This window comes from Nyctereutes procyonoides, unplaced genomic scaffold (genome assembly GCF_905146905.1).
Source record: "Nyctereutes procyonoides isolate TBG_1078 unplaced genomic scaffold, NYPRO_anot_genome, whole genome shotgun sequence".
Lineage (NCBI taxonomy): Eukaryota > Metazoa > Chordata > Mammalia > Carnivora > Canidae > Nyctereutes > Nyctereutes procyonoides.
Genome location: NW_026575043.1, coordinates 56,923,706 through 56,944,930, shown reverse-complemented (window position 1 = coordinate 56,944,930; position 21,225 = coordinate 56,923,706). Strand labels below are relative to the sequence as shown.

The following is a 21,225-nucleotide window of genomic DNA, read 5'->3' as shown; positions in this document are numbered from 1 at the left end:
AACCCCACTCATGTTCTTTTTCTCTTTCTCAAATAAATAAGTAAAAATATATATTTTTTTCATCCAATGCCACTGACTCACAGAGGAAGGGAAAGCAAATAATCAAGGGTCACAGAGAAACAAAAACTAATATGATACAATTAACATGACTTCTTTATTTCAGGGGGAAACTGAGGCTAAGCAAGAGCTTAAACTTGCTCAATTTATAAAGGTAGAACAGACAATATAAAGCTTTAAGAAAAACATTTTTATGTAATGTCATTTTCTTGTTCTGGAGAATTAAGAAGCGAGAGGACAAATAAAAAGGAAATAGAAGGGGTGATCAGATAACCAGAGGGAGGAGGAGAGAGATGACAAATAAGTGGTTAAATGTAAAATAAGAAATCAAATCACTGCTAAATGTGAAACTAGGCTGAACCTCACTAGTAACCAAGAAAGGCAAATAAACAGGAGGTCAAATCAGCAGAGGTTTTACACATGATAAGGCTTGCTGGCAAGGCAGCAAGGAGAAAGGCCACTTGCGGAAATAGGTATTGGTCTCATCAGAGGATTCCATCCCTCACCAGTGACTCTCTCCTGTTGTTCAATCCTGCTGTAATTCCCTAAGGAGCTGATCACAGACCAGGGCAGGACAAACACATACAGGCGCACACATGCATGCACAGGGGGTCTAACAGCATTAGTGATAATACCAGAAACAGACCAGGAAATCTGTGTCAGCGTGGCCCCCCCAAGGAGCAATCACCATGATGGGACTCAGCAGCAGCCAAGCCTGTGAGGAGCAGGAAAGTGGGAAGAAAGAGAGGCTGGTGGCAGCATTTCAGACTACACTGCTTCTCTAAGAGAGATTGGCAAGGCCGTTGGGAAGTCTGCCCGGTCACTTGTCAGAGGAGCCTGGTTTCCCTGGGAAATGAGCCCGTCTCAGCATTCCTGCCACGGTCACTGGCTGGGAGAGGCCTGTGGGAGGCAGGGCCCCTGCATGATGGACAGAGGGATTTCAAAAACCATTATTGTGTTAAGTCATGTAGATTGCCTATATGCACAGAAAGCAAGACTGGGAAAAGGTATCCTTGAGGACCGGGGTAATTTTCTTTCTATTTTTATGGACATTCCCAAATTTTCTAAAAGTAGCATGTATTATCTTAGGAATCACTAAGATAAATACAATTTTCATATTTTGAAATAGTGTGAGAAAAAGGGAGTGAGAAATGGAGCCTTTAAAGAGTTTTACAAATATTGGTAAAGATAAAATTCTTTGGCCATCCCAAGGCTGTTCACTGTAGCCGTGGGCTTATTTCTCCTCCCTGATCTCTGAAATTAGCGTAGGGTCCACTCTTCACAGCTCTTCATCTGCTTCTCAGACTCTCTGCTGAAAGGCACAGCCCTACCAGCCCATCAGGGGCAGGTTATTCCTTGTTGAGTACAACCGACTTCTCAGTGTAACCCATGTGGCATGATGTCCCCCAGTCCTTTATGTGAACCATCCCAAACTATATAGTACTTCATAATGAGAAGGAATATTCAGAATGACATTTATGAGGCTCTTCTCAGATCTCAGCTTTCTTAATTTGCTTATTCAAGGGCCCCGGAAACATTCTGCCTCCAACAGCATTGGCTAACAGCAGATGCTCTTGGGTTCCAGATTCTGGTCCTCTACTTACTGTGTGTGTGATGTGGCTTTAGACGAATTGTGTCATCTCTCTGAAGTATGCAATTTGGTAGTGTGTGTATATATATGTGTGTGTGTGTGTGTGCATACGTGTGTGCATGTACATGTTCACAGTTGCGCAACCATCACTGCAATCTAATTCCAGAACATTCTCATCACCCCTAAAAAAGCTCTGTACCCCTTAGCAGTCACTCCCCATTCCTCTCTTCCTCCAGCCCCTGGAAACCACTAATCTACTTTCTTTTACTACTTTTTTTAAAGTTTACTTATTATTTTTAGTAATCTCTATTCCCAATGTGGGGTTCTCACAACCCTGAGGTCAAGTCACATGTTCTACTGACTGAGCCAGCCAGGCAACCCAGCACTAACCTACTTTGTTTCTATGGATTTGGCTATTCTGAGCACTTCATATAAACAGAATTGTACAATATGTGGCCTTCTTTTACTTAGTGTAATGTTTTCAAGATTCATCCATGAAGTAGGTGTCAGTACTTCATTCCTTTTTATGGTGGAGTAACACTCCATTGTATGGATATGCCATCTTTTATTTGTCCGTTCATCTGATCAAGGACAATTTGAGTTGTTTCCACATTTGGCTATTATGAACAATGCTTCTATGAATTTTTAAATCAGCTTGTTTGTTTCTGCAGAAGGGGTAGTTATCATCTTGAAAGGGACTGTATTGAGTCTGTAGGTCATTTTGGAAGAGTGCTGCCATCTTGACAATATTGTCTTCCAGTCCACGAACACAGAATGACTTTCCATTTATTTAGGGCTTCTTTAATTTCTTTCAACATTGTTTTGAGGTTGACCATCTTGAAATGTAAAATTTGCTAGCATTGAGTATGTTCACAATGTCATGTAACCACCACCTGGAAGTCCCAAAACATCGTCTTCACCTGGAAAGGAGGCACCATACCCATCAGGCAGCCACTGCTGCTCTACCTCCCCCTCTGGCCTTGGCATCACCAAGTGTCTTCTGTCTCCATGGATTTGATTATTCTGGGTATTTCACGTATGGAATCACGTACTGTGTGGCCTTCTCTTCTGTCTGGAGCTCCTTCCATATAGCACGATGTTTATGCTGTAGCCCAGTCAATGTTTCACTCCTTATGGCTAACACCCATCAACCCTGTCCTATAGTTTTCAGTGTAAGAGTTCTTACGGTTCTTTGACTAAATTTATTCTTAAGTATTTTATTCTTTTCAATGCTATTGTATGTGGAATTGTTTTCTTAATTTCACTTTTGGGTTGTTTATGGCTAGTGTCCAGAAATGCAGCTTGTTTTTGTGCACTGATCTCTAATCCTGTGTGCGACCTTGCTGAACTCATTTACTGGCTTCTAATACATTAATGTGTGCATGTGTATCCTTTAGAGTTTTCCATATATAGCACATCATCTGCATACAAAGATACTTTTACTGCTCCCCACCTTCCCCCTCAGTTAGAATGTCTTATATTGCTATGTGTTGCCTGACTGTGCTAGAATTTCCAGGACAGGGTTGAGTCTTGTGCCCATCTTAGATGGAAAGCATGAAGCTTTCCACCATTAAATGTGTTAACTGTGGGGTCTTCGCAGATGCCTTTATCAGGTTGAGGAGGTCCCCTTGTACTCCTGGTCTGTTGAGTGTCCTTATCATGAAAGGGAAGCTTTCTCCTGTGGAAAACAAGGATAGCAGTCTAGGGACCACACAGGGTCTTCTGAGGATACAAATGGGGTAAAGTAAGTCTACAGCCTGGAGCGGGCACATGATGCTGCTATCAGACACACCCAGGTCTACAGCTCAAATTTGCTCTTGGGTGATAGTGCTGTTGGGCAAGCTGTGTACTTCTGAAAGCCTCAACTTCCTTATCTCTAAAGTAGGGGTATTAATAGTACCCATTTCATATGGTGTTGCATCACCGCTGGCAGGCAGTGGTAGATATGATTTAAACCATAAGCTGAATCGGTGCCCAGAACACAGAAACTGCGTGTTATGGTAGATGGCTGATACAAGGAGATGTGGTCCCTGTCCGTAGGCAGGGGGTGATGGTGTGAGGGTAGTACTGACAGTTACATTACCCAGAGAAGGTGGCATGTGGCAGGAGTGACAAATGAAGCACAGGTGGTAATTCAAAACCCAAAGTGGAGTGGGCCAGGGCAGGTTACCAAGAGGGACAAAGCACAAGGTCTTCTGGGGGGCAGGGGATGTTGGCTAGGTACAGAGGGAAGCATCTTGAGGAGAGCTAAATAACCATGGGGCGTGCATTTAGCTTGGAACCTGTGCTGTGTAACAGGCAGGGATGGGAGGTGGAGTTAGTGCCTTACTGAATGCCACACTAAGGAATGGGGACTTTATTCTAGAAGAACAGGAAGTTCTGGGAGGAGGGCAGATTTTTTGAAAAAAGAATGAAGATGATTCCTATTTCCTGACCTTTGTAGACCTGAGCTAGGAAGATCGTGTTGGAGTATTTCTCAACTCTGACCCATGCCAGGTGTTCCATGGCACGGACTGGGATCCCAGTCAGTGACATTAGGCAGAAAGAATTCACAACACAAGGTTAGGTGAATGAAAGGCAGCAGGCAGGATGCTGTGAGGCAGGAAGAATCAAAATGACCCCAGGGCATTAAAAACAAGGATGGTAAAAAAAAATTAAAAATAAAAAAAAATAAAAAGGATGGTCTTTGTGGTAGCATAAATAAAATCTGAGAGAGTTGGGAGAGAATGTAGTGCTGGGAATGGGGGAGAAGGTGGGGAAGAGAGATTAGGAAAAGAAGCTCAATTTACAAGTGTTTATAGTAAACCCAGCTCATTTAATTCTTCAGCAATCCAGTGGGATGGGTATGATTTTTATCCACATTTTCTAGATGAAGACTTTCAGGCCCAGAAAGGTTGTCACTCACCCACGGTGGTCAGAAGCCAGATGGTGAGGAGTTTGGACTTTATTCTGAATGCAACAGGAAGCCACTGGAAGTTTGGGGGGACAATGTGTCCTAAGTATCTTTAATAAGGTCACTCTAGGTCTGTGAAGAATTGGTGATGAGCAGCTAGAAGTGGACCATGGAGAATGTTACAGTGGTCTGTCCACATGGTGGCAGTGGGAGTGGGGAGAAGGGACTTGTGATTATTCTGGAGGGATCACACAGGGTTTACCAATAGCAGACTGAAGGTGGGATGTTACGGGACGAAAGAACCCAGGAGGACGTCTGAAGTTTCAGCTTGAGCAATCAGGAGGCTGGCAACACCATGTGGCGAGATATAGAATATTTGAGGATGAAAAGGTTTCAGGCAGGGGAGGTTGAAAGTTAAAGAAATGGTGGTTAGAAGCAGAGAGACCTGAGAAAGAGAAACTGGAGCGTAAAGAGGAGTGAGTCAATTGGAAAAGGAGAAAACAGTGAGGCAGAAGAGATAAGGACAAGAAAAAGCCCCAGTGGGCAGAGGGGGAGGCTCCATCAATGGATGTGTCAGCATTGGCGGAGCTTACGTCTTGTGAAGCATGCTCTTCTTCCCTGAGGGTCCTGCCCTTCTGCCCAGCTAACTCTGCTTGTCCTGCTGGCTCCTGGCTCAGGCACCACCTACCTCGGTACATTCCCCGTCCCCTCCTGGGTGGTTCCTGGAGCTCCTTCATGACTTCATGGCCCCCCGTGCTTGCTTGCCCCCATCACTCAGTATATCGATAGATTCGTGGTGTCACCAATAAAGTCACTGCGGTGTTCCCTGAACTGAGTTCAAATTTGGCCTTTGGCACATGTTCCTTGATCAAAGACTGGAGGAGAAAGAAGGTGCAGTTGGGCAAATCCGTGGCAGGTATTGGATGAGAGGCACGGAGAGGCACATAAGCAGAGAAGCTCATGTGTATCCTGGTGAAGGTCATTCAGTGACACTGATGGGTGGGCTGGGGACTCAGGAGATGACACCAACAGGCTGGAATCTGGACAGGTGAGGGGGCAGGTGGGGACTCCTGCTCACGCAGGCCCCACTCCCACAAGTCTGTAATGGAACTTCAACCAGCGCCGTTTGGTCTCGTCCCCCAGGAAAGAAAATCAGTCAGACTAGATCAAGAGATTAGATTGTTTGCTGCACTATACCCATTAAGGCAGGAAAGTAGACTCTTATCTTAGAAAGCTTTTCCCTCTTTAAACAATAAGGGTTTTCTAACTAATGATTCAGTGAAACAGAAAATCTGATCAATAAGAACTCCCCAGTCCTCAGATTTCTTATTAACTGTGACTTTGTAGCTTTTGACAAAGCCTTCAAGAGCCTTTAAATGACCAAGTACAGGCATATATGCACTTCTGTAAACAGCACTAAAAAGCACATTTACTATTCCAAATGAAACCCATATGGTGTCTGGGACTTGGTTCAAAATAATGGGGGTGGAGGTGAGGTATATATGAAACAAAATTGGCCCCGAGTTGGTAGTTGTTAAAGCAGATGATGGGTAAGTGGGGGTTCCTTGTACCATCCCCTCTACTTCTGTGTGTGTTGGAGATTTTCTGAAATAAAAAGGTAAAAGGCACACTTAACTGAAATTTAGGACAAGTGCAATCATGCCATTCTACACAAGGCTAAATTCAGATCTTGACATATAAAAAAGGTAAACTGTGTTCTAGAGAATAATCAAGTCCACAGCCAAGATGAAATGCTTTTAGGTGCCAGTTAGAGATTGTTCTATCTACAACCTAAATCACTAGATTTGATGTTTTATATTAAACATGTAATCTTGGGATCAACCTTTCACTTTGTTCAACATCTACGTCAGTGTCAGCTTGACACCTGTACCTGCTAGTTGCCACTTCCCCTCTCCTGAATTCTTATCACGGGTCTCCATACCCTACCTCTCTGACACAGACATGAGGAAGGGGCAGCTGGGCTGCTGGAATGGTATGTGCTGAGGGCTCATTCAGCAGGTTACCTGTGCACCTGCTGTGTGCCAGTTCTGTGGTGGGCATAGCAGTGACCATCAGCACCATATCCTTGTCCTGACAGTCTTCGGTACCTGGCAGGGAAGACAAAGGACAAGGACAATGACAAACGTGACAGGTGTCCTGAGTAAACGCAGTGCTCTGAGGCCTGACTGTGCATGTGTGTGCGTGCGCCTGTGCATTACATCGAGTGGGGCGGTGGGGAAGAGGATGTGAGGGTTGGTTTTTGAACTGAGGTCCAAAGATTGGGACTGGAAGAAAGAATGTGAGCCAGGTGGGAGACAGTGAGAGGCTTGGGCAGAGGAAAGACCTTAAGAGTGAAACAGTCCACAGCAAAACATGGTATGTTCAAAGAATGGAAAAGAGCAAAAATGAGATTGGGAAATAGGGGCCAGATGGACAAGAGGGCAGGGGAAACTGACCCTAGGGCTTGGCCCTGACAGCACACCAGATACCACAAGACAAGAGTGAGGGGGGACATTATATGAACTGGTTGGATAATAATGGCGACTTGGATTTGATGACAGCAGTGGTGATGGAGAGAAGTGGATGCTGTATTTGAAAGAGATTTAGAAGATGAACTTGACTAGATTTGGGTTTGAGAGGTGGGGGAGGGGAGGAGGAGGAGGGCAGATCAAGAATAATCCTCATGATATGGTGGATGGAGATGCCATTTACAAAGTAAAAAAAACAGGGGATCCCTGGGTGGCGCAGCGGTTTCGCGCCTGCCTTTGGCCCAGGGCGCGATCCTGGAGATCCGGGATCGAATCCCACGTCGGGCTCCCGGTGCATGGAGCCTGCTTCTCCCTCTGCCTGTGTCTCTGCCTCTCTCTCTCTCTCTCTGTGACTATCATAAATAAATAAATTTAAAAAAAAAATTCTTTAAAAAACAAAGTAAAAAAAACAACAAAATGATCCTTTAGCCTTTCCTGACCCGTATGGCCTTGATACTTTGAAAACCACGTTGATTTCTTCCTCTATGAAACAGGAATAGCCATACTGCTGGGTTGAGAACTATCTAGGGGTGTGCATGTCCCTGTGGAGCCCAGAGCCTAAAGTGGATGGACAGTCTCCAGTGCACTGGTCTCACTCCCTCTGCTCTGCCTTCCCCGCTCCCAGCCTATCCAAACTCAACCCTCTTCTCTGAATTATGTCCCAAGCATCTTTTAAGATTCCATACATAACACAGAGCTGGGTTCAAAAACTTAAAGAGAGTAAAGCAGACAATGGTCAATGAAAATCAAGTTTCTTCAGCCAGAGGAGTCTGTGAATCACTCGCTTCTTTCCAGGGCCTCCTGTTCTCAAGACCCATAATCTTGCTTTGTGTCATTAAGGCTTTTTTCTTTGGGGGAGGTGTTGGGTTTGATCAGACAAGAGCCTGTGTATCAGCCCACGGCATTTTAGTCAGAGATCTGGATCTGGGCAGTTGTTTGGTGAAAGAAGCCAGCAGCTCCATACAGGGGCCAGGCCATCTGCAAGAAGTAGCATGACTCAGCTTACTGGGTCATCTCCCAAGCACAAGGATGAGGAGGGGGAGGGTAGAAAGATTGTATGAAAAGATAGAAACTTCTAAATCAAACAGAGATCATCAAAATCTTCTCAGCACAACAAAGAGCATCTTTGCTGGTCAACTTCCCTACATTTTCCTATAGTTTTGGATCAACGGTTAGCAGGGAGACCATGGCCTCCAGGATCATCACCATGACTTAGGACACTTTCAGCAGCCAGTGTTAGCCATACTGATGATAACCCACACCTTCTAAATACAGTGTTTCAGGGGTTACTGGGCACCCTGACATAATTTTACGTGAACCTCATGACCACCTTGGTTCAAGGGCGCAGGGTAGGTACCATTTGCCCGGGTTCCAGATGAGGACACAGGCAGTCTGTACAAGCACCACTGAACTCTGTCCACCTGAGAAAGGCCTGGAGCTCCAGCCCCTGGTGAGTTCACCATGAGAAGCGGCGATTTTGGGCTTTAGTCATGGGCCCTTCCAGCAGTCATTCTTTAAAACCCCCTATTCACCTTGGGCCTCTCTCCTCACCGCTAAGGCCCTCAATCCAGGCTGAACCCACCCCCCAAGGTTTGAATGAGTCAGCCAGTCTAAGCATCATTTTGTTCCCATCTCCCCATATCATCATTTCTACAGTCCAAGAGGGTAGCATTTAAGATCACACATCACAGGCTTTTCAAAAAAAATACAGCTTTTTATTGTCTCGGATGCAAATATAGTTTTAAAACTGCATTGTAGTGTTGAATACAGCTGGTGGAAATGGGCTTCTCAGCAGCAGAGCATGAAGGGTGGTGTTCTGGACGGCGCAGGCCTGAGGGAACCCCCAACTGACAAGGCTCTCCTCGGGTTTTGTTGTTCATACCACGAGGGGAAACCGTCTCCTAAAAGAGCCCTGACACAATCACCAAAGCTCACCACAGAAAAAACAAACCATTTACACAATGAACTGGAACCTGGAAAAGGAGGACGTGGTGGCTCAGTTGTGATGTTACAAAATAAGTAGATGAACAAGGTTCCCTTTTGTGGGCTAAGAGACTGGGGTGTGGAAAGAGCGGGGTGCTGTGGGGGAGAGGCGGCACTCAAGCTCCCTCGCGTGAAACACAGCCTGGCAGTCATGTCTCCCCAGGCCGAGCCCTCCATGCCCTTTAGCTGCAGGGCAAACTCCATGGAAATGTATCCATTTCTCCCAAACCCTCCTCAGTCTCAAGCCTCGAGAGGAGCACACCTTTATTTAGAAACCCAGAAGAGAATTCTTCAAATAAGTGACACCCAGGGTTGACTATGAAACCAAAACTTTGACCAGGAGATGGAGATGAATTCTGCTACATAATTGGGAAGGAATTTCACAAAAATAAAATTCCATTAAGTAAACGCACACAGGTGGGCTTGTGCAAGCACTTGCACATACGCACACACGCACACACACACACACGCAACACACACAGAATCAAAGCCAACGTTCAACATGAAAAGTTCCCTTTTCTTTCTCAAAGGCTGATTTTCGCAAACCCCGATGAGGAAACAGCCCCCTGCATGAGGAGCCAGGAGAGACAAATCCTCAGAAGGGAAAGAAAATGGGGCAGTTGTGGCGGTACACAGTAGGACCTAAGGTTTCTCCTAGCTCCTGCAGCCCCTCTGATCCGAGAGGGTCAAGGCCAAGGACACTACTGAATGTTACAAACAGGTGTTGAGCTTCCAAGCTCTTCTACCTTCAACCCTCTTCTCCCCTTGTCCATGCTCAGATGTGAAAATCCTCAACATAGGAGGTATCAGGGCAAGGAGCAAAGACTCTGACCCACGGCTGCCATGCTGCTCACACCAGGGCCTCCCATCTCTCTTTCCCAGTGAGACCATGACCTCGGGAACACTTGGGAAAGCTAAGTTCCCATGAGCAGTGGGTAGGCTTCATCACTGGCAAAGTGCATAATGGGAACCAGGGCATCTCTAGGGAAAGACAACTTTCCACCAGAGAGAGAAGAGAGTAGGCCAGCTTGCACCCGGTGGGGGGGGGGGGGGGGTCCTGGGCAGTGGGGCAGAGACCACAGAGGACAGCCCCGCACCACGCCAATGAGTGCTTCAGCTAGACTGTGATAGCGTGTAATCCTGGAAACGAACCTGCTCCTCATTCCTCTTGTTCTCAGGTCACTTGTCACTACACTCCTCCACCCAGGGTGAGACAAAAGTGATTGGCATCACCCTGGGGTGCCATGCTCGTTCAGAGTCAAAGTTTTTATTTCTGTCGGCCAGAGCAGAAAAACTTTCAGGCCCAACCTCTAGCAAGGGGAGAAGGGGTCAGATCACAAGGACAGGAAGCAGATGAAGCTGGATCCCCAAGGACACATGGTCAACCACTGACGACCTCTCCTCCTGCGGAGGCTCCAGGAACAGGGCAGAGCTGGTAGTTCCCTGCCCTCCAGCCCTTCCTCTTGACAGAAAGCCAGTGACACCCGTTAGCACCTCATTAACGCTAACTTCTGACATTGGGTCTGCTGCTCATGTGAGAAAATCTGCTGGATAGTAGCCAGGAGGCATGGGCAGGGAGTGACTGCTGGTGTCACCTGCCTGAGATACGAGGGATGGGCCACACCAACTTTCAAAAAGCCCCATGGTGGCACCTGCCCTGTCCCTACATTTCCCACTCATCGTGAAAGAGCAGGTAGTAGTTCAAAGGAAGCTGATGGCACAGAAAGATTTCATAGAAATGCTTTTCAGATTTATGTCCCAGACAGGCTTTTTTTTTTCCCCCTTTTCAGATTGATTTTTTTTTATTCTCCAAAGTGTCAGCATTTTAAAGTTTCTTTTATGGGAGCAGAGGCAGTGGCAGGGGTGAGGAGTGTAAACAGAGCACAGCCCTGCGATCAGCATGCGCTTGAGGCCTCTGGCAGAGTGGTCTCGCTGTCCTAGCACCCCAGCTGTGCCCCTATGTCTGGCCAGGTTCATCAGGCAAGATTCCAACATAGAAATGATTCTGGGACAAGAAACAATCATGTTTGTGGTAAGAGATACAGCTTTGTGGCTCTATCGCCATGGTAATTGTGAGCACCAAGAGAAATGGATTTAAGTAAATGTCTCAAAACAAAAACATGCATCTAGTTAACAGTCTGCTAGGACACACACACACACACACACACACACACACACACACACACACACACACCCTTCATGTCTTACATGACCTAACAGCCTTAAATATTTAACAAAATCATGAACATTAATTCAGCAAAAGGAAGAGAAGGAGAGGTAGGCCGAAGAAGCAAGAGGCCAATTTTATATCCCACGGAGTTAAAAAAAAAAAAAAAAAAATCCCCATGCTGATCACGGGGTAGGGAGAAGGCTGCTAATTTAGGAGAGGTCTTGCTGGGCCGAGCACTACGGCCATTTGCATGGTTTACAAAGGCACAGGAACTGGGGAAGGGACCAAGCTCATGGCCCTCCATGAACCCTCGTAGCTGGGGACATCTTGTGTCTTTCCTTTTGATCCTCGTGAGTTCTTACCATGGTGGTGTTTCCCCTTTTGAAGGGCGACTTCGTATTTATCCTGGGGTGAAGGATGAGTTCTCTTACCACTTCCCAGTAGACGTGAAGGATCGGCCCAGCCTTGTCTTGTGCTTACCCCTCAGGGAAGTGATGTGGGAGGCCTGTAAACACATTTTCTGGAGAGGCTGAGGGATGCCGCCAAGCTGCTCTTGGACTGGGCTGAAGCACAGACAAGGGAATAGGTGACTGGTCGGTGACCTGCAGCAGAGATGGTGGCACATCCAGAGGCAGGGAGCGGACACCCCTTCCATCTTCCATCAGCTGGGGCTGACGCAGGGCTGGCTGCCCCTGAGCATCTTCAGCAGGGCCTCCAGGAACCAGTGGGAGCCTCTGAATGCATCCACACTCCAGGAGGTAGCCCTCAGTGCCCCCCACAGACCCTACCCAGGATTTCTGGCCTGCTTAGCACTGCCCAGGCTCCATCTCTGGCAGGGAGGACAGAGGTTGAATGAAAGACCACTGACCCTCTGAACTTCACAGCAGGACGTTAAAAGCACATTCTTTCAACGAGGAGGTACCCTTGGCTGGTCTACCTGAGTGTTAGAGAGAGCGCCCGCCCTTCCATCTGCAGCTCCTTCCTGCAGATACAGCAAGAGGATGGGCCTGGACATTCCAAATGCAACTCCCACATTCAGAAGTAGGCCACTGCCTTCAGATATCCCCCCGCCTTGATCAATAAGAGTGTAATTCTTCACTATCTGATCTGGGAGATGCCTAGACAGCTCTGAGGCTGGTTGCCTCAAAGTTCTGCCTGTCAAAAACTTCTTCTTTGAAACACAACACAGGACAGACTTTGGGTGTGGTGACATCTTTGGTCCAAGAACTGTTATGGTTTGGGGCTCCTGGCTGAACAATCCAGACAAGATGACAGGCCAATGGCGGTGCCGTGGAGTCTGGCCTTTCAAATGCTACACCCTGAGGGCTATGAGCGTCCACTGAACACTGCTGGCTCATCCGAGGTTGCAGCTTAGAAGCAGGTGAACAAGGGCCATGCTGTGAGGTGGTGCCCAATGAGGCCCCGCCGGAGTCCTTGCCATGGTTCTCAAGTCACCAACACATGGCTGCTGCCACACCAGCCAGAATGAAGTGACACCAGCCCGCAGCGCTGCCCGAGGGGCTTCCGAGCCAGAGCAGCAGCTTTGCATTGCTTGTGCTTTCCTTCTTGTCCCGAGTGCATTCACATCTACTGCTTTTGCACGCAGCTTCTGGGGTTCCCTGGCGGCCTGTGTGGTGGGAGCAGCCTACCGTGTGCAAGCCTGAGCAGCCATTCAAACCTACTTACAAGGTCAGAGTCTGAGGGAGGAAGAAGGATGCCTTCCACCTGCCCCACGGGTGAGTCAGAGTGGCACAGGGAATCACTCAGGGCCATCCGAGTGCCTGGAGGGTAACAGGAGCGAGCATCCATGAGTCTGAGAACAGAACCATCTCACGGGAGCAGGCCCTGCCCCTCTGTCCCACCTACTCCCTGCACAGGCACCAAAGGCCTGGCAGACTGCCAGCAGGACAGGACTTTGGGCTGCCCGAGGGCAGGGGAGGGAGGTCACCACTGAGGTCGCTGAGTAAGAGTTCACAGCAAGGGGTTCCCAAAGATGGGCTATTGCTGTTGGCAGGACCCGAACCTGCTGCAGACCTGAGTGCAGTGTTCTGAGTGGCCCAGTGGGCCAGTGGAGTTGGAGGGGAGCCCTGAGCTCTGCATCAGGAGAGGCGTGGGGTGCAGCATCCTCTCCGCAGGCAAGGAAGAGCCTCCACGGCATCTTGTGCAGCCTTGTGCCCGCTAGGCGCTGCTAGGACTCCCCAGATCTCTTGCCAATTCTGGTGACAGCCTCTGCCGCCTGCTCTGGCAGCTGGGATGGGTCTGTCAGAACGGAGGTGGTCGTGCTCAGGTGCCGGAGGGTGTTCAGCACCGCTGGAAGAAAGGGGGAGGTCAGCCCAGGGACAGAGGCAAGCACGGCAGCTTCCAGTCCCACAATGGGCAGCACAAATGGTCTTATACATACAACCCGTGTGGTAATTCCCATGCCCACCAAAGCAGGAGAGGCACTGAGCTCAACCAAGGGACAGATACCACTAAAGCCTCTCTGCCCCTAGGATATATCTCCAAACCCTGTCTCCTCTCCTGCAGACAGGCAGAGAATCCCAAGCTGTTCCTGTTTTCCCACTTGTTTTAATGTGACATCTCTATAACCTCGATGTATGTGCAGAGCCTTGTTAGTTGTAAGAATTAAATGAGAAAGCATATCTGAAAGCACCTGAGACAAGGCCTGGTGAATAGGAGGTGCTCAATAAACGCCAGCTGGACCTGAGCACACTGACACACAGGGATGATAGGAAGCGAAGGAGGTGCTAGGGGATGTGCCCTATCCTGCAGTTGGCACTTCCTCCTCAGCATTATCCTCGTGCTCCCCGCACTGCTGACGTGGCTGCCTGCAGTCTACCTGCACAGGCCCTCCCCCCTCTGGGACCATCCTAAAGGATCTGGCAAGTCCCCATGGCCCCGTGCAGACTCTAACTCACTTGGCCTGAGGACAGGCAGGGAGCAGTGCTGGTCCAGCCAGGACAGCGCCGTCCGGTGCAGTTCTCCCAGGCTGCTGGTGGACACCATCCCCTTGAAGGACTCAAACAGCGGCTTGATGATGATACTGAACTGTATGGCACGTGGGTTAAAGAAAAGGCAAGAAGCAAGGAGGCAGGCCAGCAAACACGTAACCAAGGGTGGGGAGAACACAGTCCAGTTACAGGCTTGCCTGTGACTGACCTGCCCTAGGACAACCAAGTAACTGTGTATAGTTGATGAAAGAGCACAATCTAGGTAAGACGCACCCTCGTGTACCCTTGCCAGAGACAAGGACAGAGAAGTCTCCTTGGTGTGGAACAGGTCCAAGAATAATTACATGAAAGTCAACAGTCTGTATATATACTGGCAAGAACAACAGAGGCCCATGGCCAACTAAAAGGTGGAAACTATCTGTCTAGAGATGAATGAAGTCTGTCCTTTGTGATAAACGTGTGCTGGCTTAGTCACATTCTGTGCAGGTCTCTCAGACCATCCTGGGCAATCAACTCTGCAGAGTCATGAGGTCCATTTTCTCTTTAATCTCAGCCACACTCATGCCCATGGTCTCCCAAGCTGAGGATGATGAGGACTATGCCATTTTACCAAAGAGGTCCTGAATCATCCCAGCGGCCACCCAGCTCCATCAATGATAAGGGCCAGAGCCAAGATGAGTAAGCCAGGCAAAGCAGAGGAAATAGAGATGGTATCTGGTCATCTCGCTCTCCAAAACCAGTCACTAGAGTGCAAACGGATAAAATCCTCTGCTCCTCAATGGCTAGCAACATGGTGAAGACATAAGGCCCATCCATCATGTGTGCAGATTATCTGAGGCAGAGAGGTAGCTGGAAGTGGACTGATGAGGCAGGAGCTGTCCCCCACAGGGGTCCTGCTAACATCTGGAAAGCTGAGCACTTGTGGGCCTTGGCCCCAGGGACAGACTCTGGCGCTCAGGTCGAAGTGCCTCAGGACAGTATCCAGACCATGGGGCCTAAACGCAGACAACAGCCTGCAGAGAGCTGGTTTCAAATCCTGACTCTGCCACTTAGTCATTTATGAGTCTTGGTTTCTTATCTATCCCACCGGGTGGTACTCAGCCTCCCTGTTGTTGCAAGGCCTGAGATGACTGCCAGGATATGTTGGATTAGATCCTACCTCCCTCCTCCAGGACTGCCTCTGCAGGTGGCTTTAGCACCTTGCAAAAAAGCATCTTTATTTCCCAAGCACGCAGAGAGCAAAACTGGCCTGTTCTGCCTCCCGGGAAGCCCCAAGCCTGGATGGTCACCAACAACAGCCCACTTCACACTGGGCCAGGCTGGGCCTCTCCACCGAGGCAAACCAGTACTGCCTGTTTGATAAACTCAATGACAACCATTTATATAGAATTTTTCTAAAGCAATTAGGGTGTCAGTGTCTGTTGTTTCAGTGCACAGCTTGAGGGATGGGAGAAGCAAAGAGAACCCAAAGATACGATCCAAAACTTCCAATTCTGTAGGGTCCGGCTCTTCACATACTCATCAAACATGTCTCTCATGTGATCAAACTGGTGCCGGGTGACAGGGACTCCCGTGGCAGGGAGCAACTGCTGGCAGGAGCTGGAACAACAGGAAGAATCAGAGGAAACTCAGAGTGGCTGACAGTGAAGCTGGACCCTGGGGCACCGAGTGCACAGGGCCAGCAGAGTGGGCCACCGAGGCAAAGAGGAGAAGGCCTCAGAAGGAGGAGGATGACAAAAGCTCAAAGTGCTACAACAGAGAGGTGGCTATTGGTGACAAGGCCACAAAGGACCCCCCTGCCTCTGTGACACACACATGGGAGGATGAGGCACCAGCGCTCGGCCCCACACTGCCAGCCTCACATGATGGTGGCGTTGAGCTCCTCAATCTCCTCCCGCAGTCGCCGGGCTTCCTCCTGCATCTGGCTCCGTTCCTGCTGCAGCTTGGTGATGTATTCCACGGTCTTCTGCAGTGTGATGGCATGGCTGGTCTGTAAGAGGGACAGCGTGGGTTAGAGCCATGACAGCCACAGTGACCCCCGCCTGTCCACCTGGTACCAAGGCCGATACAGGAACACAACCCCCACCCCTACCCCCCAAGCATCACTCACCAGCTTGGAATTATTAGAAATCAAACTGTTGAGGGTGTCAAAGCCCATCTTGATGTTGAAGCGCCTTTTCTGCTCAGCGGAAATATGCTTCATCTGCCGGTTCTGTTGGGGAATCGACTCGTCATTGTGACACAGGGTGCACTGCAGTGCCACTCCCTGCCCTCCCAACCTGCAGCTAGGGAGTAAGTGGAAGGAGGGGCGACAGAGGAGGAACCAGGGCAGGGATGCTAGAAAACCCTGCCTGCAGAATGGAGCCCCTCGGGGGCCGTAGCCTCTGCTGCTGATCAGCACTTCCCAGCCACCCTCACCTCCCTCTTCCCAAGCTGGTTCTTCCAGCCGCTGTCTCCCGCTGGCTCCAGGGTTTGATGGGTTCATGGGATCGGTGCTAGTTCTGGGGCTCAGGGCCAGCCAGGAGGTGGAGGAATAGGAAGACCCAACCTAATCTCCAGATAAGCAGCAAACATCCAGGCTCCTGATGCTATGGAATACCAGCTGCCCTGATGGTCCCTTGATTCCTTGCCCCTCTGCCCATCTCTCCAAGGAAATCAAGACCCAAGAGAGACCTGTGATACCTTTAAAGCAGCCACATTTTTGGGGTCTGCAGATTTCCCTGAGCAGTTATTCTGGGGCGACTGGGGACTGGGGCTCTGCTCAGAAGCACATGGAGAGGCCTGCCCTGAGTTTGGGCAATCTCGACCTGTGAAGAACAGAGACTCCTCTTAGGATATGGCTGGCTGCAGCAGCTGAGACAGTGCTCACCCAGGAAGGAAGCCCTGCACATCCCAAACCCTAGAAACCCATCTGAAACCTCCCACAGTGACCCCAGAGCAAAAACTGGAGAAACCCTTGCTGACATCCCAAGGAGGGCTCTATTAGGTGTGGATAAGACCTGGAGAAGGCTGGCAGGACATGGGGTAGGAACAGGGCCTGAGCTTGGCCAGCCACATGTTTTTGGGGACATGGAGAGTTTTGAGAAGAGGCCTGACTACTCACCCAGCCTAACAAGCCAGCTGGAGGCCGCCTGCGGTTTCTACAACTTCATTAAGGCTCTACTTCTTACCATACCTGCTTATTTTATTCTTTCAACTCTACATATCTGTTCTCTTGTATTTTCAATCTCACCCACTGCCACACCAGCCATGCCCTGGTCATTGGCATCTCTCAGGAGCCCCCGAGCCCCCCGGGGCCACCATGCATGCCTCCCCAGAGTGCCCCAGCGCATACCTTTCTGTGGCACTGGCCATTGCCCCCCAACCCCTCTCCATTCTCTCAGCTTCCCTATTTGGCTCCAATGCCCAGGGTTCTGCAGCTCGGCAGACAGGGTAATGCTATGGTACCTGAGGCCTAACTTACATCACTGTAAAGGCATGACTTGTAACTAGTCTTTGTCTTTAGCTTTCCAGACTGGTGGCCTTATTCATCCAACCCTCCTTGACCAAAGTCTCTCTACTCTCTGATCTCTGTAGGCAGAGACTTTTCCTCCTCCGGTCTCCTGGACTGTTTAGGGAGGACAACTGTTTACATAGAGCTCCAGGAGAAGCCATGCTCTGGTTTACTTGAGACAAAAAGGCATCTTTGGTCTCCCTCACCGATGTGGCATCTGAAAGAAGGAAGCCTGGGTTCTGGTTCTACCCCCACCACCATGGGCACAGCCTCAAGCAAATCATTTATCCCTGGTTTTGTGGCTCTTCACTGGGCAAAATCAGTTCTCCCTCAACCGTCCTGCCAATGGACGGCGCATGGTGTGGAAATGGGCTCAAGAGATGCAAGGTGCTTGAAAGCTAAGGGATGACCACACTGATGTGAAGATATGCCTGGGTGGCTTCCGTTTTCTGGATCAGAACTGGCAGCTCAGAGCCAGGCCTTTCTGAAGGAGGGCAGAGGGGTGTTCCCCATGCACTCTAGTTGTCTGCCATGCACATGCTTGCCACTTTTCTGCTACTGTAAATGACCTGGTACTATGCTGAGCACTGCAAGCAGGTTTATAAGACCTGACTGCACATTCTGTAAGTCCAGCCTCAATCCTGGGGAACCTCATGAGCCATCTCCCTGATCCAGGTGTGGGCATGCTCGTTTCACTCATCAAGTCCCAACCATTCCGACTGGAGTGCGCACTCACTAGAACCCGTGGCAGGGACCTGCTCGCCCTTCACCAGGGAGTCTTGCACCGTGCTTGGAGAGAAGAGCCGAGAGACAGGGGCAGGTTGGCTGCTCGTGGTGTGGCCAAGGTCTGTCACCAGGATGCCACTGTGGAACTCCGTGACTCCAGGACCCTGAGGTAACACAGAAGAGAGAGGTCACCCCGATCATGTCAGGTGAAGACCATCCAAGAGTAGGGCCATGCTGGGGTGGTAAGGATGCTGAGCGTCTGTCCAGGGACCCCTCACCCGGGCAATGGCAGTAGGCGTGAGGACCATATTGGACTGGGACACAGTAGAAGCCAACATCCCTTCTCTCTTCAGAGGGCCTGATGTCATAATCACTGCTTGTGGTTGTCCTGAAAAGGCAGCTACCAGAACAAGAAGGTGAGAGTGAGGCCCCCCCAAGCTGTGGGGCACCCCAGAAGCAGCATTGACCCCTCTCCTGCTGTTAAGACATTGCCTTCCTTACCACAGGGCACAGAAAGACAAAACCACTGGGATACCTGACATTCGTTTTGCAACTTCTCCTTGAAGGGGACAGATTACAGACCCAGGAAAGATATCACCCAGATCATGCTTTTTCAAACTGGGACGAGACTAACTTTAAAAGAACAGTACAGAGTAGACAATAGACTAGATCACACACATGTAGTAAACTGGAACACTTTTGTTTCATAACAATATGTGTGTCATAAGTCTACAAGCCTTGGAGACAGGGAAATATCCCTCGGGAAGGGAAGACTAGATTCTGGCTTCCCTCCACCTGACTCACCTGGGGCGATGCAAGCATTCTTCAATACCACGGACACAGACTCTGGTTTGGGAGCAGGCACTATTTTGGGGGGCTGCTTGGGCCTTCCCCCAGTCAAAGAGACAGGCTTGGGGTGCACAAAAGTTAAACAGGGTTGGGGAGGCCCAGCAGTTGGCGGCCGGGTAGCTGGAGGCAGTGCCAGGCCACAGGGGGACACCGAGGGTGTGGGGTGGTGGGTTGTGATGACAAGGCCCTGGCTCTGGCTGAAGGTGGTGGCAGACGCATCATGGGTGAGGGTGGCAGAGGCCGTGTGTGTGATGACGGAGGGTGACTTGCTGGCGCCAGCAAACTTCGGATGCAGGAAGGTAGGTGGAGCCGAGGGGCTCAAGGCAGTGGCAGGGGGTGGGGCTAAAGGCAGGGCAGAAGTAGGTGCTGGGGCAGGGCTGGGAGACAGCAATGGCATGGTGAACACAGGAAGGAAAGGCTGAGGGACATTCAGGGGTGGTGCAGGGGGACCGAAGTCTGTAGGCTGGATAAAGGGGTCTCCGGGCCGCGGGGCTCGTTCACAGCCCTGCCGATCCGTGGGGTCCAAGGTGGTGGCTGCAGGAGGTGCTATGAGGCTATCGGGGAGGCTCACAGTGGGGAGCGCGCTGGTTGGCAGGATGGTCTCCTGAGAAAGGAAGGACAAATGATGGATCACACAACTTGCTGTCACTTCCTGGTACGACATAACACAAGTCTAACAATGTACATTGGGCTCCTGAGCAGAACATTTGGATAGAGGGATGAGGCGATGGCTCCCATCCCCATTACTGCTAATTTGGGGGGAATGGAGATATCTCTCTAGGCGTCCACGGGGGTCTTGTTTCCATTAGGGACTAAATGATAACAGAGCTCAGACAAAATGACTGCACACAGTTGGCTCTTGGCCTGGGAATATCTTGTTTCTAGAGTCCAGCATGGGTTCCCCCCCTGCAAAGACCCGGCCATCTTGTGTTACAGAGCACAAGCAGCCTGGAGCACAGCTGCTCGTGGGGTTCCCTCAGGACAGTTTCATGTATCAACTTCTAGAGGTCACCTCCTCCTAAAAGGGAAACGCTATAAGGAATCAATTGTCAGGATCTCAGTCTCTATAGAAGAAATTCTTCCCAGAGCCAGATGGAAGAAGATGGGGCCAGGTTTCTGGTGTCTAACTGGATACAGGTGTCAGTCTGAGAGCCCCTAAGGGTGAAGAGCTGTGCCTCACTCAGTTCTGCAGCCCCAGCACCTGATAAACAACTTGTGTTAATTAAGTAAAAAGTAAAAGAAATACATGGAACTTCTTTTTATTAGCAATTCATGTTTTCCTTTGCTAATCCTCTCTTAACTGGTCAGAACAGAGCTCACTGCACACAGGTTACATGCAGCCTCAGGTAAGAGTACATGTTTATGGATAGCTCCCAACTCTTAGAGATCTATGGCTGCCTTCAAGGAGGGCTAGAATAACTTCTTTACGCATTCTATGTGTGCAGCACTAGATCTAGCAAGCCCTAGCACTTTGCTTATGACTGTATGGTTATTCATTAGCCTAGCCCTGGGCCCCCTCTCCCCAGCTCCTTCTACCTGAGCAGGAGGGCTGTTGGGATCTGGTGCAGGTGCTGAGACAGGAGCAGGCAGCATGGAACCAAAAATGGAGCGGCTGGAAGAGAAGAGGTCTGAAAGACAACATCAGGTGCTTTTGAGCTCTGTGTGCCCATAACATCCTTGAATTAAGATCCAAATAAATCAGACACTGAACTCCATCTTACCCAGAGGAATGCAATGGCCAGAGGGTGTTCCCCCCTGAGGTAACTCTGCAGAAAGAGGCCCTCTGATTGGAACCGCTCATGTTGGCAACTAGTGTGGGGTCTGAAATACTCCCAAGCCTGGCGTTCTGTGGCTCTTACAAGCCCAGTTCTAACTGCAGGACACTGCTGGGAGGCAGCTGTGCTGCCAGCGCCCTCTGCTGCCTACAGGGAGAACTGCTTACGGTCCTGGGCAAACCTGAGGATCTGAGACCACAGGAGTGAGA

General features: G+C 49.7%; 1 protein-coding gene across 2 annotated transcripts in view; it reads right to left on the bottom strand.

Moving 5' to 3' along the window:
* Window positions 1–8,759: 8,759 nt before the first annotated feature.
* Window positions 8,760–21,225, bottom strand: part of MLXIP (MLX interacting protein) — a 59,185-nt gene continuing 46,719 nt past the window's right edge. The window contains exons 8-17 of one of the 2 annotated variants that reach the window (XM_055322771.1): window positions 20,778–20,869; window positions 19,197–19,845; window positions 18,671–18,792; window positions 18,403–18,556; window positions 16,856–16,980; window positions 16,284–16,385; window positions 16,036–16,163; window positions 15,649–15,772; window positions 14,141–14,270; window positions 8,760–13,532 (exon numbers count right to left, since the gene is read on the bottom strand). In XM_055322771.1, the coding sequence (XP_055178746.1) occupies window positions 13,411–13,532; window positions 14,141–14,270; window positions 15,649–15,772; window positions 16,036–16,163; window positions 16,284–16,385; window positions 16,856–16,980; window positions 18,403–18,556; window positions 18,671–18,792; window positions 19,197–19,845; window positions 20,778–20,869 (1,748 nt within the window). In that variant the 3' untranslated portion in view covers window positions 8,760–13,410. Of the gene's footprint in view, window positions 13,533–14,140; window positions 14,271–15,648; window positions 15,773–16,035; window positions 16,164–16,283; window positions 16,386–16,855; window positions 16,981–17,545; window positions 17,884–18,402; window positions 18,557–18,670; window positions 18,793–19,196; window positions 19,846–20,777; window positions 20,870–21,225 lie in introns of those variants that run through there. The other variant, XM_055322772.1, reaches the window with a different exon arrangement.